The sequence below is a fragment of the Eubalaena glacialis genome, chromosome 3 (genome assembly GCF_028564815.1).
Source record: "Eubalaena glacialis isolate mEubGla1 chromosome 3, mEubGla1.1.hap2.+ XY, whole genome shotgun sequence".
Classification (NCBI taxonomy): Eukaryota; Metazoa; Chordata; class Mammalia; order Artiodactyla; family Balaenidae; genus Eubalaena; species Eubalaena glacialis.
This window is the reverse complement of record NC_083718.1, coordinates 191,052,661-191,076,545: the sequence shown is the minus strand read 5'-3', so window position 1 is coordinate 191,076,545 and position 23,885 is coordinate 191,052,661. Positions and strand designations below refer to the sequence as shown.

The following is a 23,885-nucleotide window of genomic DNA, read 5'->3' as shown; positions in this document are numbered from 1 at the left end:
AAGGGCGCCTGTCATCTCAGAGGAGGTGAGAAGGTCACCATGTCAAACGACCAAACGACTGAGGCAAGTGGCAGAATTTACAGCTGTGCCCTGTGTTGTTAAAGAGCATCGCAGGATGACGTAAGGACACCACTTGTCACCCTTGGGGAGAAGCCTTTTCCACCTGTTGAACCTGCCAAATGCCAGCCGTGGGGACAGCGGGACCTGCCTGGAAGCGTGTGCCAGGGCAGCAGGCGGATGGCCTTCTTCAGGAAGGTGAGCTCCGGGTGGTAGAAGCGGAAGACCTGGTCCACCACGTGGGGCTGCAGCTCCACGGTCAGGCAGAGCACGGCGAGGGGCTTGCCGCTGCCTGCGCGGAACAGAACCTGCCAGGAGAGCAGGCGGCGCAGCATCAGGACCCGCACGAGGGCTCGTGGGCAGCTGCGTGCACGGCGCCTCCCTGGATGGACAGGGACAGGGTCCCCACGGGGTCCGCTCACGCCCACGAAGTGGGGAGGACAGGCGTGGTCAGATGCACGGGGTCTGCAGCCGCAGGTGCCCACCCGTGAGGACGGGCCCAGCACAGGGTCCACATGCTCAGACCACGCACGGCTGCCACTCCTGCCACTTCCCGGAGGGGAGGGACGTGCCAAGAAGACCAGCGAGAAAGGTCTGCGGCCCCGACTCCCCCGCTGACGACAGCTAAATAAATGGTCGGTCATTGTAGAGTTGAAGTCCCAGCGTAGCGGTGAAATTCCGGCAGGAGTGTCAGGGCACAGCTGCCGGGGATGAGGGTGCAGTGGTGGGGCTCGCCTCCCAGCAGATGTGGGAAGAGACGCGCGGGGCAGTGGCTTTCAGGTGATGCTCCAAGAAGGTAGAACCAACACTGTGGGTTGCTTAAAGACCCAAAGAGGGGAGAATGGTGAAGAAAAACGGGAGACGGTGATCACAAGTTCAGGAGGGGCTCCTGATGCTGCAGGCTGGGAAGTCGTTCTGGAAGGATCTGGACACTAACCTCACCAGGTCCTCGTGGGTGGGAGCGGAGCATGTCCCCCAGACGGTAAAAGGGGGCTGTGCCTAAACCCAAAGGGCCAGAAATACAAACTTCCTTTAAAAAAAAAAGTTACTTACTAAAAAAAATTATTTGTCCAAAACAGGTCCTAATTGGGAACACGATGGAGCCGGTGTCTTTATTCCAGCACTCGGCCAGCCCAGTGAGCTCTCGGGGCCCAGGGCAGAGGGCGGCACACGGCCAACCCCAAGGCAGAGCAACCTTCCCACATCGGTCGGCGCCAAGCTCGGGCCCCCAGACAAACCTTCCACGTGGGAAAGGACGCTCTTCCACTTTGGTGAGTTTTATCATGAAATCTTTTAGATGTGTAACCGGACAAATTATAACTGGGCAGCCACCCACGAGGCCATGTGGGCTTGGAACAGGCACGCGGTGCACGCCGCTCACCCTCTGCGCCCTCAGCACCCTGCCCGTCCGCCCCAGGGAGCCCCTCCTGAACTCGTGATCACCGTCCCCCGTTTTTCTTCACCATTCTCCCCTCTTTGGGTCTTTAAGCGACCCACAGTGTTGGTTCTGCCTTCCTGGAGCATCACCTGAAAGCCACTGCCCCGCGCGTCTCTTCCCACATCTGCTGGGAGGCGAGCCCCACCACTGCACCCTCATCCCCGGCAGCTGTGCCCTGACACTCCTGCCGGAATTTCACCGCTACGCTGGGACTTCAACTCTACAAGGACCGACTATTTATTTAGCTGTCGTGCATATAGACACACATAGACACACACATAGACATACACTCCTTAGCTCTCTCTGCTCAGAAGGACCAGAAGCAAGGGCACCCCAGTCGTAGTGAGCATGCTCAGCACCCAGACTTTAGTTTCTAAACACCATTCACCACTAAAAGAAGCCTTAGATAAACGGCTGATTCCAGAAATGGAGCAGGAAAATGTTAGATGACTCTGGAACATCTTGTGTGCCAGGCACGAAGGAAGTGCTCCAAGAATGACAGGGACATGTCAAAAGGACAGAGGGGCCAGCTTGAAGCCGAAGCCACCGGTGGACCAGGGACAATATGAACAGTAAAACAAAGAAAGACAGGAACAAATTACAACCCACTGAATGAAACAGGAATTCATGGTCCATAATGGTGACAAACAAATTTCAGGAATGAACGGATGAAGGCCAAGTGCTGCCTCACTTAGAACATGGAAGGAATGATGAAATCTGAAAGTCACCAATGGGCAACCATCATGCAAGAATCATCAGTGAAGAAATTTTAAAAAGAATGTCTCTATGTGTACAACTGGGTCACTTTGCTGTACAGCAGAGACTGGCACGACATTGTAAATCAACTATACTTCAGTTAAAAAAAAAAAGAAGAGTTATCAGCGGATATTAAAACTAGTAGCGGAAGTTGAGTGAGGAGCAGGATATTTACAGAGCTTGAGTATCTCCCGACAAAATACTTACCCATTACTTTCTAATTATCAACTATAAAATACTTCTTAATTAATTTTACATTGAAGGAGCCTGGCAGACACCATCTTAACCAAATAAGAGAGTTAAATTAACATCACTGGTAATAGAGCAAATCAACATTGTGTCCCTCCCAATAAGAGGTTCTGAGAAGAACACAGCAAAACGTCTGTGCTTTTCCTGCCCTGAATGCACAGCCTGAACCCACCAACGAGCAAACACCAGACAAACCCAGACTAAGCGGCAGGTAGCAGAAATGACCTGTGCACTTCAAAAGCACCGAGGCCGTGAGAGGCAAGGAAAGCTAGGGCAGGACCACCAGACACACCGTGGGAGCCTGGGTGGGTGAGGGATCCAGTGTTGGGATATTTGGTCAAGTGCAAGCGGGGTCTGTGATGAGATTGTATCAGTGCCAATTTCCTGATTTCCCCGGTTCTACTGTGGTTATGGAGCAGAGTGGCCTTATTTTCAGGACATATGAGCTCTAAGTTTCATGGAACAATGGGGCAGTCTGTCCATAACTTATTCTCAAATTGTTCAGAAAAAAATAGGGATAAATATAGACACAGAATGATAAGGCAAATGTAAAATGTCAACAACTGGGAAATCTGGGTAAATAATTCATGGGAACTCTTTGCACTATTCTTATAACTTTTGTCTAAGTTTGAGATCATTTCAAAATAAAGAGTTGTTAAAAAAAAAAAAGGCACAGGTGCTGACTTGAAAGGTATGGCCGTGGCCAGAGAGAGGACAGTTTTACAGCCCAGTGCCTGCCACACAGCAGATACAAAACCACGAGTTCATGATAAGACCCCCCAAAAACTGACCATCTTTGGATGTTCCCAGGGCACAACTCATTATTTTTAAATTGATAAGTAAAGGGAAAGAACCCAACATTTATCCTGACCTTCCGGTATTAAGTATCAATATATTCAAGGTAACCAAACGGCTGATGGGGGAAAGCTCTTGTTTATGGAAGAGTCACAGCTAGTAAGTACAAGAACAGTGAGAGGATTTCACCGTTTTCCAGCTGGTGGGATAATGGATGTGGGCAGTGGATCCTTAGCGGACACGTCGGCCACCATGAACAGCCACCCACCGTGGCCTCTGCACGTGAAGCCGTGGTTGGCCCACAGAGGCCGGCCCACGCCCAGCGTCTCCACAGACAGAGCCTCGAGGACAGCGGGCCCCAACTCCCACAAACCGACCGTGATGAGTGACCAGCATGGACTGGACATCGGGCCGTCCTGAGGATTTGTTACTAAGTTGAGGGCAGTGATGTCACGTAGCCAGGGTTTTTTAAGTCCTTATCTGTTAGAGATACACGCTGAATAAGATACCTGGGATTTGTTTTAAAACTCCAAACTCATGTAAGGAAAAACGTATTAGCCTCTCAGATTTAATTTATAGCCCTAAATAAAGAGCCGACATATTGCTTAGACAAAGGCAAAGCTGCGTCTCCACATTTAAATAAAACACAGCAAATCTCCCCTGAGAATGGGGCTGTGGACACAGGGCTGCCAGGTCCTCAGTCTGGGATGGCACCAAAATCTGTCCCGGGGGGGCAGGCGGAGGGTAAAAGTGTTTCTGTTTTTACTTTCAACCTCCTACAAAAGGCATCTGTCTACCAAACAAACAAACAACAAGAAAACTTCAGAAATTCCTACAAAACGACAGTGTCCCAAGCTCCCCTAAGAACATCCCATCGGCAGGCAGGGGGTTGATAAGTATGCCCTGCAAACAAGCCGCCCCTGAGGTGGCAATGGGACTATTTACCAGAAGTAACAAACAGCAGAACCCATGACACGCTTCACCTGGTCCTCTCACAAGACCCCTGGCTGGCACTGCAAGACCTCGGAACATCGGATGGGCGGTCTGCCCCCCTACCTTGGCGTGTTTGGTGGGCATCATGCTGGACTTAGGAGGTGACCCAGCGCCCATGTCCTTCTCGAATCTCAGCTCAGCAGAGGCCTGCGAGAAACCAGGGAGCCCCCGGGTCATGAGACGAAGGCCCAGGGGGACAGGCACTTTTTCCTACCAGTGGGGCCTCTACCTGTAGGAATGGCTGCCACCCTAGGCCCAGGGCTCCGGGGTCTCGTTTATGCTCAGAGTGAACCCCAGGCGGCTGCTGTTCTTAACCAGCCCACCGCCCCAAAGAGGAAGCGGAGGCCGTGTGAGCGGTGGGTGGGGGTGGGGGGGTCAGGTCCCATAACCCAGCTCCACCCGAAGCCAGAGGTCTGACACCTTCATCACGGTCCTGATGACCTCTTGCCCCAAAAGTGCATCCAAAGAGCCTGCACTGAAACCTGTGAGCCTCTCACGCCCGCCTCAGTGATGACCACTGCCCTACAGAGCTGACTCACAAGGTCAGAAAGAAATGCGCACGCCACGTCCGCCCTACCAGAGCCTGCGCTCACTCACACCCTGACGTGAAACCCCAGAGTCTCTGCGGTTCACGTCGGGGAGCAAACGCTACATGAGAAGCAGGCAAACGGCAGTAACTGGGGAGTTTAGAAAACACTAGATCTTCTGAGGTTTAAGAAAGGCTCTTTTACCAATTTAGCAAAGAGAATGAAGAGGAGGTGGTCCAGCCTTTCCTGAGCCCAGGTGAGCCATGGGGCCGCTGGGCACAGCGTAGGTGCCAGGACGTGTGGAGGGGCAGGTGGGGCGGGGGACGGCCAAAGGCTAACCCTCCCACCGCATAGCAGGAGGCCCCCATCTCCCACGTTACTTGGCAAATGGGCTTCCCCGGTGCCCAGCCAGCCCCCTCGGCACAGGAAGAATGGACTTCCCCACCTGCGCCGAGGCCCGCGGACCCGCAGAGAAGGTCTGGAACTTGAAGGGGATGTGAACCATCTCCCGGGGGCGTAGGAAGAGCTGGGGGGTCAGGCTGCCCCGCGGGTGGAACATGTCCTCCTCCAGGGGCGTGTGCAGGCCGGCCAGCTCTTTGAAGTACCGCCACTCCCGACCGTCCAGGATGAGGCTGGAGGGAGGGGAGACGGCGCTGGGAACAATGTCCTTCCCGGTCGGTCCCAGGACCCGCGAGGGTGAAACCAGCTCGGCTTTCGGGCGGGGCTGGGGGCCCGAGGGGGCGCCCCGCCCTCCCACCTGAGCTCAGCGCTGTCAATCGCGATGGTCACGGTGTGCTGCGTGTTGTCGGGGTTCCTGAGAGCGAATTCGAAGAACTCGGCGGCGCCCAGCGTGGCACGGATGGTGTGCCGCGTGGTGATGGCCAGGCTCAGCGCGTTGGCGATGCTCTCGGCCTTGGTGCGCTCCCGGTAGGCGGCGATGAGCTGCAGGTCCCGAGCGTGCTGGGCACGGATGCTCTGCTGGGCCTGCGGACACAGGGGCCGAAGCGGGGCCACGGTCCCGGGTGCCCTGCTGCTTGGGGGCTGTTCTCTGGCCCCTTCCCCACCCGCCCCAAACACCACATCTCCTTGGAATCACCACCCCCCCCACCACCGACACGGGGTCCGTTGGGACTGGCCACCTACAGCTCCAGGGGACAGGGAATGGGGCTGCCCATCTACAGCACCCCAGCTTCCCTCTGCCCACAGGTGATGTACCCGTGGAAGGCGGGCTCTGCCCACATGCCCCCGAGACTCCAACCACCCGCCTGGGCACAGTGGGAATTAAGAGCAGAAGCTACCAATAAAAGAGGGAAGAATGGTCCCCAAACTAAGGCAGGTGACCGGCTCACCGGCCAGGCCTCCGGCATGGCAGCAGGAGCCCTGCCTGCGAGCAGAGTCCCCAGGAGGGGCTGCGGCCGGGCCTGACTGACCGCAAGCTGGGCCAGGGTCCAGACCCAGGCACGCTGCCTTGGTGGGCTCAGCGTGGGTCCTTCATCCACCTCCTTCTTCAAATGCCTTAAGTTTCAATGGGCTTGGCCACCCCAGATGTGTTCTAGAGGCTGGGGACAGGCTTATCTTTCTCGGGTGCCTTGCAGTAAAAAGCGAGGCCCGTCGGAGGCTGCTTTGCAAGCCCAAGACCTAGAAGGCATGCCCACGTGCTAGGGAGGCAGCTGGGCGCTGAGGGCCTCCAAAACCAAGGAGACCCAGGCATCTGAAGGCCTTCGGACTCTAACTCAGAAGGTGAGGACCAAATCTGACCTCTCACTTAAATTATTTTGGAGACTGACTTTCCAATATCCAAAGCTTTGGCCTTTCCCCCGCAGGGGAATTGAAGCTGAGCCTTTAGTTTCTCCCTGGGGATTTAAAAACGGGAGGGTGGTCATGTTGACATCTGAGGCCTCCCTATGTGGGCATTTTATGATCAGAGCTTCTCGACGGGATGGAGCCTCTACCAGGCTGGGCTGGGCAGCACGGCCAGGTGTAATTTAGGGTGAGAAACAGACAGAGCTCGGCTTTTCAACCTCGCCTTGAGACAGCGGGTTGTTCTGACCTGCCAGGGACACAACCTGTACTGCCCACCAGTTAGAGGCCCTGGGACGAGGGCTCTAGGGGACAGGCCACATGGAGGTGGGCACAGGACTGGCTCGTCAGACTGACCACCCAGGCAGGCACCATGACAGCCACTCCCTGGTTTTCCGTAGGCCTGGTGGGTAAAAGCCACAGGCCGAGACAGTGTGGCCCCAGGGCATCAGGTGCCCACACGGCCCCTGGCCAGGTGGAAAGGCTGGAAAGAAGGATCCACCTGTGGGGGCACCTGGCATGACCCAGACTGCGCGAGACTGCCGTTAACCACAGGCTCAGCCTCGTACAGACGCGAGCCAATCCTCCAGCAACAGCTTTACCAATGACTAGAGCCACCAGTAAAACAGAGGTGATGTTTTGGTCTCTTTCTGCCATAGACCTGTCTTCTTTCTTAATTCGAAACCCATGCAGGCAAAGGTGATGACACGTATTGGACCCCTCAGACCCCAAGAGGCAGCAATTCGCACTGTGGCCCCGTGACAGGTCCAGGGATGGGCAGGGAGACCCGTGGGCCACGTGCGGGCATTTCTGGAAAGTAAAGTCCTCTCTTCCGTGGCACTTGGCATGTTTTGACAACACGGAACGTGGGACTAGTGCCACCAATTTGCTAGCGTGAGCGGCAATCCCGGAGCTGCTGGGGTGTCCCTGTAGAGGGTACGCAGAGGAGAGAGGATGCAGGGACTGACTGCTGTCGCTAGGGCAGCCGCCATCCTGAGCACTGCGCACAGGTTAAGCCGAGTGACCCTCACAGGGAGGCTGTGACTGCCCCAGGGCACCGCAGGGATTCCAAAGCAGGTGTCAGCCCCACACTCTGTGCTCCTGGCCCCAGGCTCACCACCTCCCCCAGGAAGCCCCGAGACCCTCAGCCTCCCTCGAATCTGACCATCAGGGAGAAAGCTGCACCCCAGCTGCCCTCGGCCTCCCCCCCTCACAAGAGGTCACACACGGTTCCACACGCTCACCACGCGTGTGCAGGGCCAGCCGGGACACAGCTCCTGTCGACTCTCTTCCCAAGGACCCACTGATTCCATAGAACTCCCATCCCTTCTTCAAGGAAGGCTGAGACAGCTGGAAGGGAGAGAGACTACCGCATATCTGATACATCAAGTTACTTTCACCTCAAAATTCTCCAGGGCTATGAACCCAGAAAAACATTACAATTTAGTGGAAATTTTTCTTGTATTTGGAAATCCAATTACTTCCAAATTCATGGCTGTATTCAAAATGAGGGTTCTGAGCTGTTGATTTCTCTATTAGAACATATCAGGGCTTCCCTGGTGGCGCAGTGGTTAAGAATCCGCCCGCCAATGCAGGGGACACAGGTTCGAGCCCTGGTCCGGGAAGATCTCACATGCCACGGAGCCACTAAGCCCGTGCGCCACAACTACTGAGCCTGCGCTCTAGAGCCCGCAAGCCACAACTACTGAGCCCACGTGTCTCAACTACTGAGCCCGCGTGCCTAGAGCCCGTGCTCCGCAACAAGAGAAGCCACTGCAATGAGAAGCCCGCGCACTGCAACGAAGAGTAGCCCCCGCTCGCCGCAACTAGAGAAAGCCCGCGTGTAGCACCGAAGACCCAACGCAGCCAAAATAAATAAATTAAAAAGAACATATCAAATAAGAGGAAACCAGCCAAATGAATCATAATAACAATGATGCTAACAACAACACCGGCAGCTGTTGGACTGAGGACCTGCCGTGTGCGGGGCCCAACCACCCGGACGCGGGAGCCGCTTGTGTCCCCGGCTGACAGCTGGCGGAGCCTCAGAGGCTGCAGAGGAGGGCGCAGCCTGGGTGCACCGTGGCCGGGGAGGAGGCCTGCCCCAAGCCCAGCCCACGGCCAGCCTCCCCGCAGGGCGTCCTCACAGCCACAGCGCTGCTCCTCGGCCAGCAAGACTCTGCCGCCCTCTGCCCGGGGACCCGCTGGTCCAGCCGGCTGTCTGGGCCCCTCCCACTGTGCTCTGCTCCTCCCCCCACCAATTGGACTGAATGGTCTTTTGCTTGTTGGTTTATTTCTGTCTCCCTCCCTCCACGGCCCCCCTGAGGGTGGGTCCTCGCCCACCTCTGCGAGCACCAGGGGAAGGCCGGCCACTGCCTGTGTCTGCCAGGCCATGGGCACAGGCCTGGCCCCTGAGAAGGAGGGCGTCTGTTCAGACACCCGCCTGCCTCAATGTAAAGGATCCTAAGGCCCCTGTGGCTTCGTTATTCCGTAAACTCCCATTTCTTAGGGTCTTATTTAGATTTTTAGTCTAAGGTGGGAATTCTTCTGGCAAGATCTATCACTCTGACAACCCGTGATGTAGACGTTGTCATGGCTCTGCTCCCCAGACCTGGGGAGCCCTCAGAATCCCCGTCGGAGCTTTCTTAAAAGCCTAGGCTCCAAGGACACTCCCCCCAACCAAGGGAGGGGAGCCCAGGAGTCAGCTTTTATCCAAAGCACGCCAGTAATTCTGGCCTGGAAACTTCCCTCGGTGGCTGAGAGGTCGGGTCTCATGTTCTGTAACCAGGACGCAGCAGGAAGATGAGGGAGCCCGCAGGAAAGGGGCGGGGCGGGGCGGGGGCGGGGCTGCTCCCGCAGCGTTCCCGAGGACGCGGGGGCGGAGCCTCACCAGCGCACCCAGCCCGCAGCGGCCAGGCTCGGCTCCGCGCTCCCGCAGGTGCACGGCCCGCATGCGCTCCAGCTTGCGCCTGCGGACGGCGTCCCCCTCGCGGCCGGCGCCCTGGGGCCGCGGGGTCCCCGGCCACGGGGGCGAGAAGAGCAGGGCGGCCAGCTCACTGTCCACGTCGGCCAGCTTCTGCGCTTGGACCACATTTTTCACTGCTGGAAGGTTCAACGAGAGGGCCAGAGGTAAAAGGTCAGAGTTTACGTTGTCTAAGCAGCCACGGCTCCACGCCCTCCAGAGCCAAGCCTCAAGCTTTTCATAAACCCTCAGAGGCTGGTAAAGGTGGAAATGACACACCCTGCCCTCCACGGCGTCCCTCCCTTACCAGCCTCTCACAGAGAAGGGATTCTGTCTCGGAGCTTAGATACAAATGCATTAATGCCCACTAGGGGGTCTGCTAGGGGAAAGGTCAGCGTTGTAGAAGCTCAGGCTCTCAGGATTCTCCAGACGCCCTCGCCCAGGACCGCGCCCCTGCTCACCCCCAGCCCCCCCAGCAGGCACCCCCGATGCCCAGCACACTGTCCGGGCTCTCAGGCACGCTGTCCTGTCAGGTCCTCAAACCCACCCTGGGTGTGGGTATCAGAAGGCCCGAGCTCAGATCAGGAATCGGGGGCTCCATTGAATTGTGCCCTGAGGCCCCGGGCCAGCCGGGGTGGGTGGAGCCCAGAGCTTCTCCTCTCTGCACCCGGCTGCCTCTGGCTGGCTGGGCCCCCAGAGCACCATCTCCTTCGGGGGCTCTACTCGAAGCCTAGACCCACAGGAAAGCTGTGTAGCCGACAAACAGAAGCCACGATAGGCCAGGCCCCGGCAGGCAGGAGAGCTACTTTCTCCCTCCCATCACTGGCTGTGCCACTGACATGCACACGTGGCACGTGCCACGTCACAAGCTGACACGTGAGAGTCCCGGACAATCAGTAAACCCAGCACAGGTGGCAGGTGAGAGGGAACACCCCAACTTAGCATCACGTCCTTCCTTCAGGCACCCCCAGAGCCACGGGAAGTAACCGCGAGCCTGAACTCCGCCGGCTGGAGCCCACTCGCCGCCCTCGAGACTCTCTGCCTCCTGCTGTGCTCCACGTGGTGGTGAAGCAGCCTCCCCTCACGCGCCACCTCTCCTGCCATCACACGTGAACAAGCGCTATTTCCAGGTTCTTCGGGTGCCATGACATGGCGCAGACGTCTCAAGTGGCCACCCCAAAAGGGCACTTCTCGTGTGTCTGGGGTCCAGCTCCATGGGAACGGGAGCTCCAACCTGGATCGGGCTCAAGCAGCCCGAGGCCCCCGGTCCCGAGTGGAGGGGCCAGGGTGGGAGACGAGCCAGGCTGGGGGGGTGATCAACTGGCTTGTGTGTTCAGACTGCATCACCCCGACCGTGGGGGTGATGGGACCGTGTGGGACCACACTGCTGAAGCCAGGAAGCACCTTGCGAAACTCGGCACAACTTCCTGCTTCCAGAACCTTGCCCGGGGGGTGGAGACATGGCTTCTGGTGGAGTGCCTGGCCCTCTGGTTTTGACCAAAATAGGGATTGGAAGACTGATGACTCCAGAGGCTCTGGATCCCTCAGCAAACCCTCACTGTCACAACTCCCCGCGCTGCCCAGAGGAGCCCCCGACCTGCCGGGCCCCGGGTTTTACAAATCCTCTCGTACCTGTCCCTGGTTGGAGGGGGGGCGATGAGAGGCACTCCCTGCTCCGTGGAGCCAGCTCTCCATCCATTCTCTTGGTGGCCAAGGGGACCAGCTGGGGATGGGGAGGCACTGGCCCCAAAGCAGGACATCCAGATTCTAGCCCAAGTTCACGACCCTTAACCACACAACCGGCCATGTCACCTGACCGCTGTGACTCAGTTTTTTCAACATTAAAATGAGGAAGCTGGCCATTAAAGTTTTATGGGTCATTAAAGGACCCATAAAGTTTGGGCTGGAGTTTCAGGGGACTCGTGGGATTCTGGAGACCTTCCAAGATGGCACCAAAGGCCTCCCAGTCCTGACCCCCGCAGCTCTGGAATTCCCACCCAGGACACAGGTTCAAGACCAACAAAGTCAAGGGCCATCAACACAAGACGCTCATGGCAGTTTCCGATTCATATGAGATGACCTGCAACCTCTGGGGGCTGCTCCTCAAAGGGCACCTCCCACTTTTCATTCCAATGACAAGTATTTTACATTCAGGTCTGGGGGGTCATTTGAAAGGGGACGGAAAAACTTCCGTGTTATGCGATATTTTCACAAGCCCAGGTCTTTATCTCCCGAGCTTCTCTTCTCCCCAACATGGGGAGTTTCAAATTAGTTTTTAAAAAACAGCCTACATTCATCCTGACCTTTTCCTCCTGTCGCCTTCCCCTGGGGAGGAGCAGCTACCCGAAAACAAACACCACTCCTAGGACTGTAATCTCCACCAAGTAACACCGGCGGCTTCCCCAGGGACCAGCCTAGAGACCGCTGGGCTGACGAACGCGGTGACTCGACGTGGCCTGCAGGTCACTGAGCCGGAGGCGGAGCCACGGCTCGGGCCCCAGATCCAGAGGGCAGGGCCCCACGACACAGGCGCACGCATGTGCTCTTGCACACGCACACACGGACACGCACGCACGCACGCACACGCGGCCCTCCGCCTCTCGCTCTGCCCCACCGCCCGCCCACCGCCCCGAGCACAACCCCCAGCCTCCACCCGTAGGCCCCTCGGTCTCTCCACTCACGTCTGGGAGCCCCGGGCGTGAGAAGGCCACCTCCCGAGAAGCCGGTGGCTCCGTCATTCGAGATGACCCGTGACCTGGAAGGTGGCAGTGAGCTGGGACTCCTCACTCTCCGTTCACACAAGTGACCTGAAGGAAGAACACCCCCCGCCCCGCACGAGACATAAATACCAGAACAGAGTCGATGACACTCGCCCGGATCCCCGCCCACACCCCCAATTTCCACTCTCAGGTCGGAGTTCGTTTTGCAGCAGAGAAACGGCGGGTGGGCAGAGGCCCGTTTCCTTCGAGCTCCCTGCTCTCCAGGTCCACACTCTCCTCCGTCTGACCTCTGCTTTCCCACCACGAGTCGGGGCTCGAGACGCTCAGGGCAGACTCTCCTGTCAGGCCCTCGAGTGTCGTGCTGTTCCAAGAAGGCCTTTCTGCCCTTCTGCAAACGTTTGCGCCCGAACACACCTCGGGGGAGACACCCTGAGAGCCCTGGTACCTGACCGTGAGCCAGGGGTCAGGGCAGCCTGCCCTCCCCAGGGAGGCCCCACCGGAGACCTGCAGATACAGTGGCAGTGGAGCTCCCAGGGGAGCCGTGGTCACACACACAGCCAGGATCACGGGGCCAAAGAAAGGAAAGGGGCTCTTGGGATCTCTAAATGATGAATGACCCCGTAAAGCCTCAGAAGAGGCTGGCAAAAAGACAGCATCAAAAAGCTCGCCTGAGCCGAGAAGCCGCCAAGCACGAGGACGGCCCTCTCCCATGGAAAGAGTCACAGGAGACCTGGGCGTGGGTGACAGATGCCTGGATCCGCGGCCTCGCACTTGACCGCGGCTGTGAATGCAGAGGCGGGGCCCCATCCAGGCAGGCGCCGACCCTGCCTCTGTCACCCTGAAGGCCGGTACAGCATCACCCCATCTGCTGGCTCGCACCTGCCGTGCGCTGCAGAACAACCAGTTTCAAAAAGAAACAAAAGCCACGACACTTTTTTTTTGTTCAAGAACTGCAGAATGTAGAGAGGAAAGCACAGTGCGGCCGCGTCGTACAAGCGTGCTGCGCGCGGCATCTGTCCTCTGCCTCACAGCCTCCCCGGCTGGGTATCTCAGGCTCCTTCCCACGAGCTTATCTCTCTCTTGCAGGCAACGTATGAAAATGACAATTTAAGATAACGCATAATGGAGCTAATCTTTCTTCTGAAGATAAGATTTTAAAACCTGGAGTCACTGCACATTTGTGGGCTGGTGAATTAAAAATAAAAATAACCAACACAATCTTGGAAGCAGAATGCTTCTAGCAACTCCCCTCAGCCGTAGGAGCTTTTGAATAATGTCTGCTTCTCACACACAGCTCATTTATTTCTCCAGAACCTAATTGAGTTTTGCCGTTTCCATATTGTCTGTTCTCCAGGCTGCCTTGGATCCTACATTTGTAAACACGGGAGCAGAAGCCTCAGACCTGGCTTAACGGGCTCCGCGCTCACGCCTGCTGCTCTGTCCCAGCTCTGCCTGCTCCGCGCTGTCGGCACAGGTGGAAATGGCCCACGGGGCTCGAGGTCTAAAATCAGGCTGGGCTGTAAGGAATGGAAAATTCCCCAATAAAACGACAGAGAGGTTTGAGTCCAGAAACCTCAGATGGCTTGGTGTTGTCCTGCTTTCAATCCTTCCTCAGTCCCCTCTAGGGGGATGGAGCGGGCTTGTCACTAGCCCCACGAGGGCTCACACCGGCCTCTGCCCTGAGGCGGGCACAGGCAGGCATGCCCGGCCTAACGTCCCCTGTCCCATCAGGGGCCTCAGTGGAGCCCCCAGAATGTCCAGGCAGGACCATCCCAGCCACACCCAGCCCCAGCCTCCTGGCCACATGGAAGGAGGACTGGGGCTTTCCTCGGCATCTCTGACGAGCAGCCCTTGGGACACCATCTGACGAAAGGTCAAGGTGCTCGGCTCTGAACAAGCACGTCCCTCTGCCCCTCTGTTCCCAAGCTGTGTGGTGCGGAAGTTTAGGAACAGTTCTCTCTTCTCTCCTCCAAAATGAGGCAGTGCTATGAGCTGAAACTCCAGATGAAACTCTCTCCCGAAACCAGTCATCTTATTTGAGGATCGTCACAGCGATGCCCCATGGATAGTACCAGAAATAAAACGTGGGCAAGACGGAGACAGCTAATAATACCAAACCCCGACCAGAAATCAGGAACACCAAACAACCGGTGCCAGGGAAGGCTCATTGGTCAAGGGCAGACTCAGTGGTCAGGGGAAGGCTCAGTGATCAAGAACAGATGCTCAGTGGTCAAGGGCAGGCACTCAGTGGTCAAGGACAGATGCTCAGTGGTCAAGGGCAGGCACTCAGTGGTCAAGGACAGATGCTCAGTGGTCAAGGGCAGGCACTAAGTGGACAAGGACAGGCTCATTGGTCAAGGACAGATGCTCAGTGGTCAAGGACAGATGCTCGGTGGTCAAGGGAAGACGCTCAGTGGTGAAGGACAGTTGTTCAGTGGTCAAGGGCAGATGCTCAGTGGTCAAGGGAAGATGCTCAGTGATGAAGGACAGATGCTCGGTGGTCAAGGGAAGACGCTCAGTGATGAAGGACAGATGCTCGGTGGTCAAGGGAAGATGCTCAGTGGTCAAGGGAAGATGCTCAGTGGTGGAGGACAGATGCTCAGTGGTCAAGGGCAGACGCTCAGTGGTCAAGGGCAGATGCTCAGCAGTCAAGGGCATACTTAGTAGTCAAGCTAATGAGAGCTCTTCTGAATTCCTACTGAGTGCTGATGCCCACGATGTGACCACTGTCCTGAGGGGGCTCACGCCCCAAATAGGAAGAAGAGTAGCCACCCAGGAACAAGAGCAAAGCTGCCAGGGACTCTTACCCACGTTGGCCAAGGTCAGGTGCAGCCGGCCCTTCACCACCGTGTGGACGTTGATGGGCTTGACGCAGCCAAACCTGGTCACGTCTCCACTCACCACCATGGTGTCCTGTTCGTGCTCTGTCGCCACGACCTCAAGCTCATGCGAGACCTGAACGGCTGGGCGCCCTTGGCGGAGGAGGTGCTGCAGAGGAGAAAGGACGGGTCAGAGGGCGGCCGAGGCAGGGGCTATCTGCTTCTGAAAACCCAAGTCCCTGCTGTCGGGTCTTTCCCCCAAATCCTTAACAAAGTGCATCCTGATTCACCCACTGAGCAAACCCCAGGGATGCATGAGCGGGCCTGGCAGCCACCTGCGTGGAGCCCCCTCCACACGGAGAAGATGAGAACACAGCACAGAACAAGGTGGGATGCTGAGGAAGCCCAGCTCCGCGTCGGCGGGAGCCCCGAGGAGCCTCCACTGGGCCCCTCAGGACGAAGATGTGCCTCCAGGCAGGGGTGGGGCACGCCAGGCCCGGGCGGGACACAGGGAGCTTCAGTGTGGCAGAAAGGCGGGCAGCAGGTCCGAGGAGGGGCCGCGGGGTGGACGGAGCTGGGTCAAGAGGGTCCTTTCCGACCCCACTCTTCTCTGCTAATCAAGTTTAACCCTTCGGAACGCTCCTGAGCCCGAGAGCGAGTGGGGCCGGCCGGGAGGGAGGGCTGGGCCCCTTCTCCTGGGAGGCCCGGGCACGTCACCAGGCCTCCTGACTGTCACACGTAAATGGAAGCGTGGGGCCAGGTTCAGGTCCTGCTTCTGGAATTCTGGCGCTGTCCCTCCAGCATTTGTCCTCTGCCTGTCTCTGGGGCGGACACACCCAGACCAGATCCCTCCTGAGCGGGTCTAGGGCTTCCAGCTCCGGAGACCCTGCTTGCTGAGCAGCGCTTGTCCACATAACGCCAACACATTCACGGTCCAGGAGCCTCGGCAGCCAGACGGGGCGAAGACCCCTCCAGAGGGTGGCCAGTCAAGGCAAGAAGCGATGCCCGGCTGCCCCAGGAGCAGCGATGCCAATAAAAACAGGGTATCGCGTCTCACCTAGGAAACTGCAGAGGTTTTTTTTCCCACCCCGTAAAGGGTGGGAAAGCAGGCCCCTTGGTCATCTTCCGGGAAGAGCGCCGTGCCGGGCCCCTGGGCCCCCTGCCCGAGGCTCCACATTTGCGCACCCGTGACTCGGAAACGCGGCTTTGGGGCGTTCTCATTTGGGGAGAAGATGATGGAGTCAGACCTGGGCTGAAAGCCTGGTCCCAGCACAACCCAGGGCCTCGGCTTCATTGCTGGACACGGGGATCAGGGCAGCAGTCCCAGGGCCGGACTGAGGACACCGCAGCGGAGCGGGGGGCAACCAGGCACCAGCAGCGACCACCGCGAGACCCCAGCGATGCTGGCGCTGTCACCGCTCAGGAACTGAGCTGGAGAGGTGAGTCAGCGTGACTCCAAGATGTTCCCTGCAGTGTTTCCACCAGGAAAAGGCGCTTAAATGTCCAACAACAGGGGACAGTGCAACGAGCTGTGATGCGTCTGGAAACGCAGGAAATATCCACAGAAGGCCACGTAAGCACATGACAGCTTAGGACCTGGACTTGCACAAATTTTCCATCTTTTCTACATAGATGTTAACGTGAAGACTTGCTTATTTTTAAAAAGTAAAATTCCATTTTATTTAAACCAATTCTGTGTCAGTAAACCTGACAGCACTTGTTGAAGGGGCTCTTCGTGGAGGATGAGATCAAATAACCTCTCCATTCGCTTCGCTCGCCCCTCCCTCCCCTCGCCTCGCCCCGCCCCGCCCCTCCTGCCTTTCACCTCACCCCTCCCTCCCTCCCTCCTTCTATTCATCCATTCTCAGCCATGCCCTACCCACGGTGGCCTAGGACTGTGCTGGGGAGGGGTCAGTGGCCATCCCATTCCCACCCTCCATGGCATCACTGGCCAGTGTAGGAGACAGACGGGCAATATCCATGGCGACCTTGTGGGGCCTGAGGAATGAGAACATCAGCCGACACCTGCTGAGTCCTCGCCAGCTGTGACCCCGCCCCATAACTCGTTACCCACTGCCCCCTGGCTCCTTCCATTGTCCTGAGGGCCTCAGCCCCTCAGGGAAGGGCCCTGAGCCCCGGTGGATGGGACAGTTACAGCCCGGGTCAGCCGCCAGAGGAAGGGAGGGACGGAGGAGCAGGCGGCCCCCAGAGGATGGGGAGCATGGGCCCGGGGCCACTGCAGTACAGGAGCCATGAGATCCCCGCGGGCCGGGGTGCTGAGGAGCAAGGGGGGATGGGACCAGATCTGCAGGCCTCAGTGACCAGCCATGCAAGGCTCAGGAAAGGAAACCAAGGGGGCCCGTGGCTGGAATCCAGAAGGGAAATAGCTGTGTGGGATGAAGGAAAAGTGAATGAAGGTCAGAGGGATTCCAGAGCTGCAGCGATGGTGCTGTATCCTCTCCCCCGTCCACCTCAAGGCAGGGAGGAAAACTCTCGGGACAGCATGTCGGCAAGTGGATGTGGCCCAGTGCCTGGCCCAGAGGCCGCCATGTGACCCCACGTTGACCCTCTGGGGTCCTGGTCACACGAAAGGGAAGGTTTGGGGAGAAACCCTGGGAAGAAAATTGAATTAATGCATGGACTTCAGTTTTAGAATATGAGGAGAATGGGAAGCAGAGTTAGAAAACGAATTAGCTTCTGATTCTAGTTAGAATGAGAGAAGCACAATTCATGGAACTGAGAACAGGCATCAGGAAACATTTTCCCACCCCATCATTCATTCATCCTGTCCTCCGTCCTGAGGGCACACCTCTGATGGACCGGCCAAGCTCTTGGGGAACAAGGCCGATCCCGAGCTGCTCTCAGGGAACATCCATCCTCACCGTCAAGGGAGCAGAGGTGACGTCACCTGGTGGGTCGGTTCACAGGAGGAACTGATAACTGGGCGGATGTAACCTAGCAGGATCGAGTTCAGACTCTGTGAACATCCTTTCCTTTGGGGAAGGAGAGGACTCGGCAGTGTTTTGAATTTGTGAACCAAGAAGCCAGGCCCCTGGACGATGCCCAGCGCTGGGCGATGGCCCACACTGCCGGGCGACAGACCTCACAGGAAGGACCGCGGGTAAACGCTACCTTCATCTGAACGGCGGCGGACCCGATGAGAAGCAGGGAGTCTCCGTCCCAGATGTCGATCTGCAGGGTCTGCATGGCCAGGTAGCGGGCGAACCAGCGCTGCTCCCCGGGTCTCAGGAATCCAGGGTCCACCAGGTACTTCAGCTGAAAGCCCGGAGACCCTGTGCAAAGAGGCCCCAAATGTGCCCAGAAGTAATTGGAATCATTTATCATCTTTATACTTGGAGGAGTTTCTGCTCTGGTCATGATGACTAATTTCTGCTTCTGTCAGAGTTACAGCTTAATAAATACATTAATCAAAACATTATAAAATATCCAAATTAACAACATGAAGAGTGGTGTTCAGAAGACTACATTTCTTTCCAAGGTATACAATAAGCTCCTCCCCAAATAAGACTGATGTTTTTTACCAAGTCCTGGTGAAAGAGTCTATGCTGGATAAGGACAGATGCCCCGACGGGGCCGGCCACGGAGTATGACTCTGGGCGCACAGGATTTAGGGAGAAACGCCGTCTACATCTTCTGTCAATACCGGGTGGTCACCAGATAGAGAAGATGCGGTACATATACACAGTGGAATACTACTCAGCCATAAAAAGAGAATGAAATAATGTTATTTGCAGCAACATGGATGGACCTAGAGATGATCATACTAAGTGAAGTAAGTCAGATAGAGAAAGACAAATATCATATAATAACACTCATATGTGGAATCTAAAATATGACACCAATGAATTTATCTTCAAAACAGAAACGGACTCACAGACACAGAGAACAGACTTTGTGGTTGTCAAGGGGGAGGAGGGTGGGAGAGGGACGGAGTGGGAGTTTGGGGTTAGCAGATGCAAACTATCATATACAGAATAGATAAACAACAAGGTCCTAGTGTATAGCACAGGGAACTATAGTCAATATCCTGTGACAAACCGTAATGGAAAAGAATATGAAAAAGAATGTATGTATGTATAACTGAATCACTTTGCTGTACAGCAGCAATTGACACAACATTGTAAATCAACTCTACTCCAATAAAATTTTTTAGAAACCGGGGTATTCACACACCGGCGCATGGAGAGCTCAAACTGAGACGGAGCTCAGCACACGGTGCTTAGGCCACCTCGACGCCTCCCGCCCCCAACACGCACAGCAGCCCCACAGAAGCACAGGCCTCTCCCAGGTCGCTCCTGGTGCCAGGCTTATCACTACGAGACAGGAGCCGGACTGCGGCCCCCACCTTCACCCTTGCGAAGTGGCATCACCATTAATCCTAAATTGGCAAAGATGTCATTGAAGTCACCATTAGTTAAAGTGCAGCGACAGCAATGCAGGGGAAACACAGTGAGAACAACATTTCTGCCCTTTCCATCAATAATATAACAGCATTTACGTGGCCCCGCTGAGCAGAACGCTAACCCCAGGCAGGAAGGCGGATGTTGGCTCAGCAGCCCAAGCGGCCCCGGGCAGGCTGAGACCCTCGCCCCCCGGCAGCCACCTCGCCCCATGGGGGCCCAAACAGCGCCCTCTCCGCTGTCCTCAAGGCCAGGACAGTGCGGTCAGCGGGAGCAGTGAAGCAGGTCAGGATGGGACCCAGCTCTGGGCGCTGAGGAGGAGCGCGGGGGGAGGGCCCCCGGTGGGCCCAGGGGATGTGGAGCAAGGACCAGTGGGGCCCTGGCTTCCACCACAGCTGGAACGCCGACAGAAGCACCCTCCAGGATGGAGGGGCAGAGAGCAGCAGCCCAAAGACCACGGGAGGGGCTGGGAATGACGTCGCGCACGGCAGGCCAGGCCCCAGTGTCCCACCCCGCACGCTCAGACCAAGTCACAGGGCCAGTGGAGGCCAGGGTCACGCGCCACCCCACCCCGGCCCCCAACGGCCAGGTGTGAGAAGTAAGCGGCCTGTGGCACCTGATCAGCCTCCCGACAGCCACCCGGAGGCTGGCTCATCCAGGCGCAGGGAGGACTGCAATGAGGACCGGGGAAGGAGGAGGGTCGTGCTCACAGCACCGCCGGCAGCGCCACCTGCCGGGTCCCGCCGGGCCCCGCCGGGCCGACTGCCGGCCCAGGATGCAGCCGGACGCGAACCGTGCGGGGCGACCTCCCAGACGACACCCACAGACACCCTTCCCTGGGCGCCCTTCACACTCGCCCCCAACACCGCCAGTCCCACGGAGCCTCCACCCAGACTTGCACTTGCGCCTGAACGCAGTATGTCCCAGCTGGACCCCGCGTCTTCCTCCCCAGCCAGCTCCCCCTTGCGTCCCCCCAGAGTGCCGCCCGGCACCGCGTCCTCCCGACGCCCTGGCTGGGCTCCATCATCACCACATCCCGTCAGCTGCCGGGTCCCCGCAATACGACCATGAATTCACATGCGGCAAATGTACCAGGCCCTGTGTGGGGTCGTGTGGGAGATCAGGATGGACAGGGTCCCTGTCCTGATGGAGCTCACGGTCTCGGGGGGACACTTTGAGCCCCGAGCTGACAGTGTGCTGAGTGTCGCACACGGGGGCCATCCTGGTCTGGGCACAGTCCAAGGCCCCTCATGCTGGACCCTCCCAATCCCTCCCCACTGTAGGCTCGGACCCCTTTGCTCCTGTCTGGCTAACACAACCGACTCCTCAGTGGCCTTCCCTGAGGTCCAGGCTCCCCACAGTCCATCCCATGGCACTGCCGAAGCATCCACGAAAGGAATCCTGCGTCGTCTCCGTCCCACTCAAAAACCTGCAGTGGCGCTGACCACTGACTCCTGGGGGTAGTGGTACCACCCCACAGGGTCTGCTCAGGCTCCCTGGCTTACCTCCCTCACCCCTTCACAGACGCCGCCCAGCCCAGCTGGGGTCCCTGCTGCACCTCAGTCCTGCCCCACCACCACGGCCAGGTCTGGCAGATGCTCTGCCTCCAGCTGGACGGTCCTCCCCCACCCCTCTTCTCAATCTCCACCCCTCCTTCATGACAAACACCTCCTGCTCTGTGAAGGCAGCCACGACTCCTCTGATGACAAACACTTTATAACACTACAGTCTACAATGCATGATGAATGCGTAACAGCTTGGAGTATCTATGCACCAAATAACAAAGCCGAAATCCAGAGATGTAAGAAGAAACAGATGAAAACACAATGACAGTGGAGACCAAACAACTGCTTTCCTTTCAAGGCAGGTCAAGTGGACCATAAATAAGTAAGGATACAGAAGACCAGACCAGCTAACCCATAAGGCAGAGTGTATGCATACACATACAACATTGTACCCCAATAACAGAGAATATATCTTTTCAAGTATATTTGGAACATTAATAAAAATTTACTGTCTATTTCACCACAAAGAAAACCTAAATACGCTCCTTAAAGTAGAAATATTACAAATAATATTCTCTGATCACAATCCAACAAACTAGAAATTGGAAAAAATTTTTCAAAACAATTCACTTATTCTTAAATAATTCTGTGTCAAAGGGAAAACACAATCCAAACAGATTTTCTAGAATAATAATCATGAAAATACTACTTATCAGAATCACCAAAACATAAAGCAATAATCAAAGGAAAATTCATAGCCTTCAATACTTTATATCCACAAGAACAAAAGAATTAAAATAAATGAATTAAGCAACTCAAACAAATTAGGAAAATAACAATAGAGAATACCAAAAAGAAAGCAGAAGGGGGGTAATAATAAAGAGAAATGCAAAATCTAATTGATTAAAAAACAAGAAAATAGCAAAACCTATTTAAGGTACACTTATGTGCCTTCAGAAGACAGGGAAGCAGAAATGAGCAGATGGGAAGACATCCCCGTTCCTGGGCAGGTCCCCTCCTGTCCTTCAAGGGCAGTTCCCCTCTCGTTCATCTATGAACTTCTCCAGAACCCCAGATAGAGCCTAACAAGTTCACATAGAAAACTAAACCAGCAAGAATGTCTGGAGAACCGTGCAAAAAAGAACAGCATAACACCTCTGATCAAAGAGCGTGACCTTCGTGTGTAGACAGACAGTCTCATGAAGAGTCTGGTGAACTACAGCCCACAGGCCAACCCAGCTGTGAGCTAAGAATGGCTTTTACATTTTCTAAGGGTTGTGAAAAACAAAAGTCAAAAAAAGAAGAAAATGATTACACAGAGATCATATGTGAACCCAGAAAGTCTAAAATATTTATGATCTGGCCCTTAACAGAAATCCATTTGCCAACCTCTAGTCTAATGGAACAAGCAAGAAAATCCAGAATTACACCCAAGTAATAAAAAAAAGTTTGGTATATGATAAGGGTGGCTCTCAAGTCACTGGGGAAAAAGACGAACGTTTTAATAAATAGTACTGGGTCAACTGGATAGACATTTGGAAAAAGATAAAACTGATCCATATCTGCCATCACACAGCAGGATAAACTACATATAGATCAGAAATCTAAATGTGAAAAATGAAACCTGTAAATCCTAGAAGAAACCATGCACGAATCTCTTGCTGAGCTAGGGGAGGAGAAAGCCTTTGCATCTATGACTGAAGAAGCTAGAAGCAATAAAAGACTGACACATTAGACTACACGAAAGTAACACCTTTACATAGCAAAACCCATCATAAGCAAAGCAAAAAGACAAATGGCAAAGTAGGAAGCATATGTGCAATGTATATCACAGGCAACAGCTAATCTTCCTAATACAGTTCCCAAAACAGAGGACAAAATAGATGAAAAATCTGATAGAGAAATGGAAAAAGATATGAATAGAAGTTTGCAGACAAAGACAAAAGATGCTCAACTTCACTGATTACAAGAGAAATGCACATTAAAACTTCACTAAGATCTATCTCACATCAATCAGAATGTAACAACCTATTTTGTGGAGGAGGCCAAAAGATCTCAGGCTAACAGAGGGGAGGTGGTGGTGTCTATCAACACCACTGAAGCCTTTTATCCTATAATCCCACTGCCAGCAATCTGCCCTAAAACACACCTCCACATGCAGAAAACACGAGAAACACAAGGTTACTCATTGCTGCATTATCTGAAATAGCAGAACCCTGGAAAGACCCAAACCTCCATCAGTAGGATGATGGTTAAATAAACCACAGAACATGCATCCAATGTAGGACAATGTAGCTGTAAAAACAATGCAGACGGTTTCCACATGGAGTGGAGCTCAGGATGGAAAGTTAACTGAAAATAGCACAGTGAAAAAGTGTATTTGGTATGCCACCTATTGAATAAGAAAAAACAAAGAATAAAAACGTAAATATTTGCTTGAGCCAGAAACTAGAAACCTGGTCACCCCCAGGCCGGTGAGCAGGTGGGGACTGTCTAGAGGGGTGAGGGTCGAAGGGAGCCTTGAGTGCTCATTCAACTACGGTTTTGTGTTTGGGGCCACGTAAATATTCCAATCAAAAAGGAAAGAAAGTAAATATGAAATTGAAAACAAACTGAAACCAACAAATTCGACTGAACATCAAATAGGCAACATAACTCCATAGAGAAAAGAATGAACACAAGGGCTTTGGGCCACACACACTCACTCACTCTACATCCTCGGTGGGACACAGGCCAAGACCAGAAGAACACAAAGAAATCTGAACTTTTGTCAGCCATGTATCATTAGTATTCAAACTAGCGGTGTAATTTTGAAAATACATTGTGTAAATTATAAGGGAAAG

At 55.3% G+C, this 23,885-nt stretch overlaps 1 protein-coding gene across 4 annotated transcripts in view; it reads right to left on the bottom strand.

Annotated features, from left to right (window-relative positions):
• NPHP4 (nephrocystin 4) overlaps positions 1-23,885 on the bottom strand; it is a 137,249-nt gene that overhangs the window by 4,586 nt on the left and 108,778 nt on the right. For 3 of the 4 annotated variants that reach the window (XM_061185072.1, XM_061185074.1, XM_061185075.1), the window contains exons 19-26: positions 18,249-18,409; positions 15,105-15,285; positions 12,259-12,384; positions 9,506-9,717; positions 5,573-5,799; positions 5,261-5,447; positions 4,352-4,435; positions 209-365 (exon numbers count right to left, since the gene is read on the bottom strand). In XM_061185072.1, coding sequence (XP_061041055.1) covers positions 209-365; positions 4,352-4,435; positions 5,261-5,447; positions 5,573-5,799; positions 9,506-9,717; positions 12,259-12,384; positions 15,105-15,285; positions 18,249-18,409 — 1,335 coding nt within the window. The remainder of the gene's footprint in view (positions 1-208; positions 366-4,351; positions 4,436-5,260; positions 5,448-5,572; positions 5,800-9,505; positions 9,718-12,258; positions 12,385-15,104; positions 15,286-18,248; positions 18,410-23,885) is intronic. The other variant, XM_061185073.1, reaches the window with a different exon arrangement.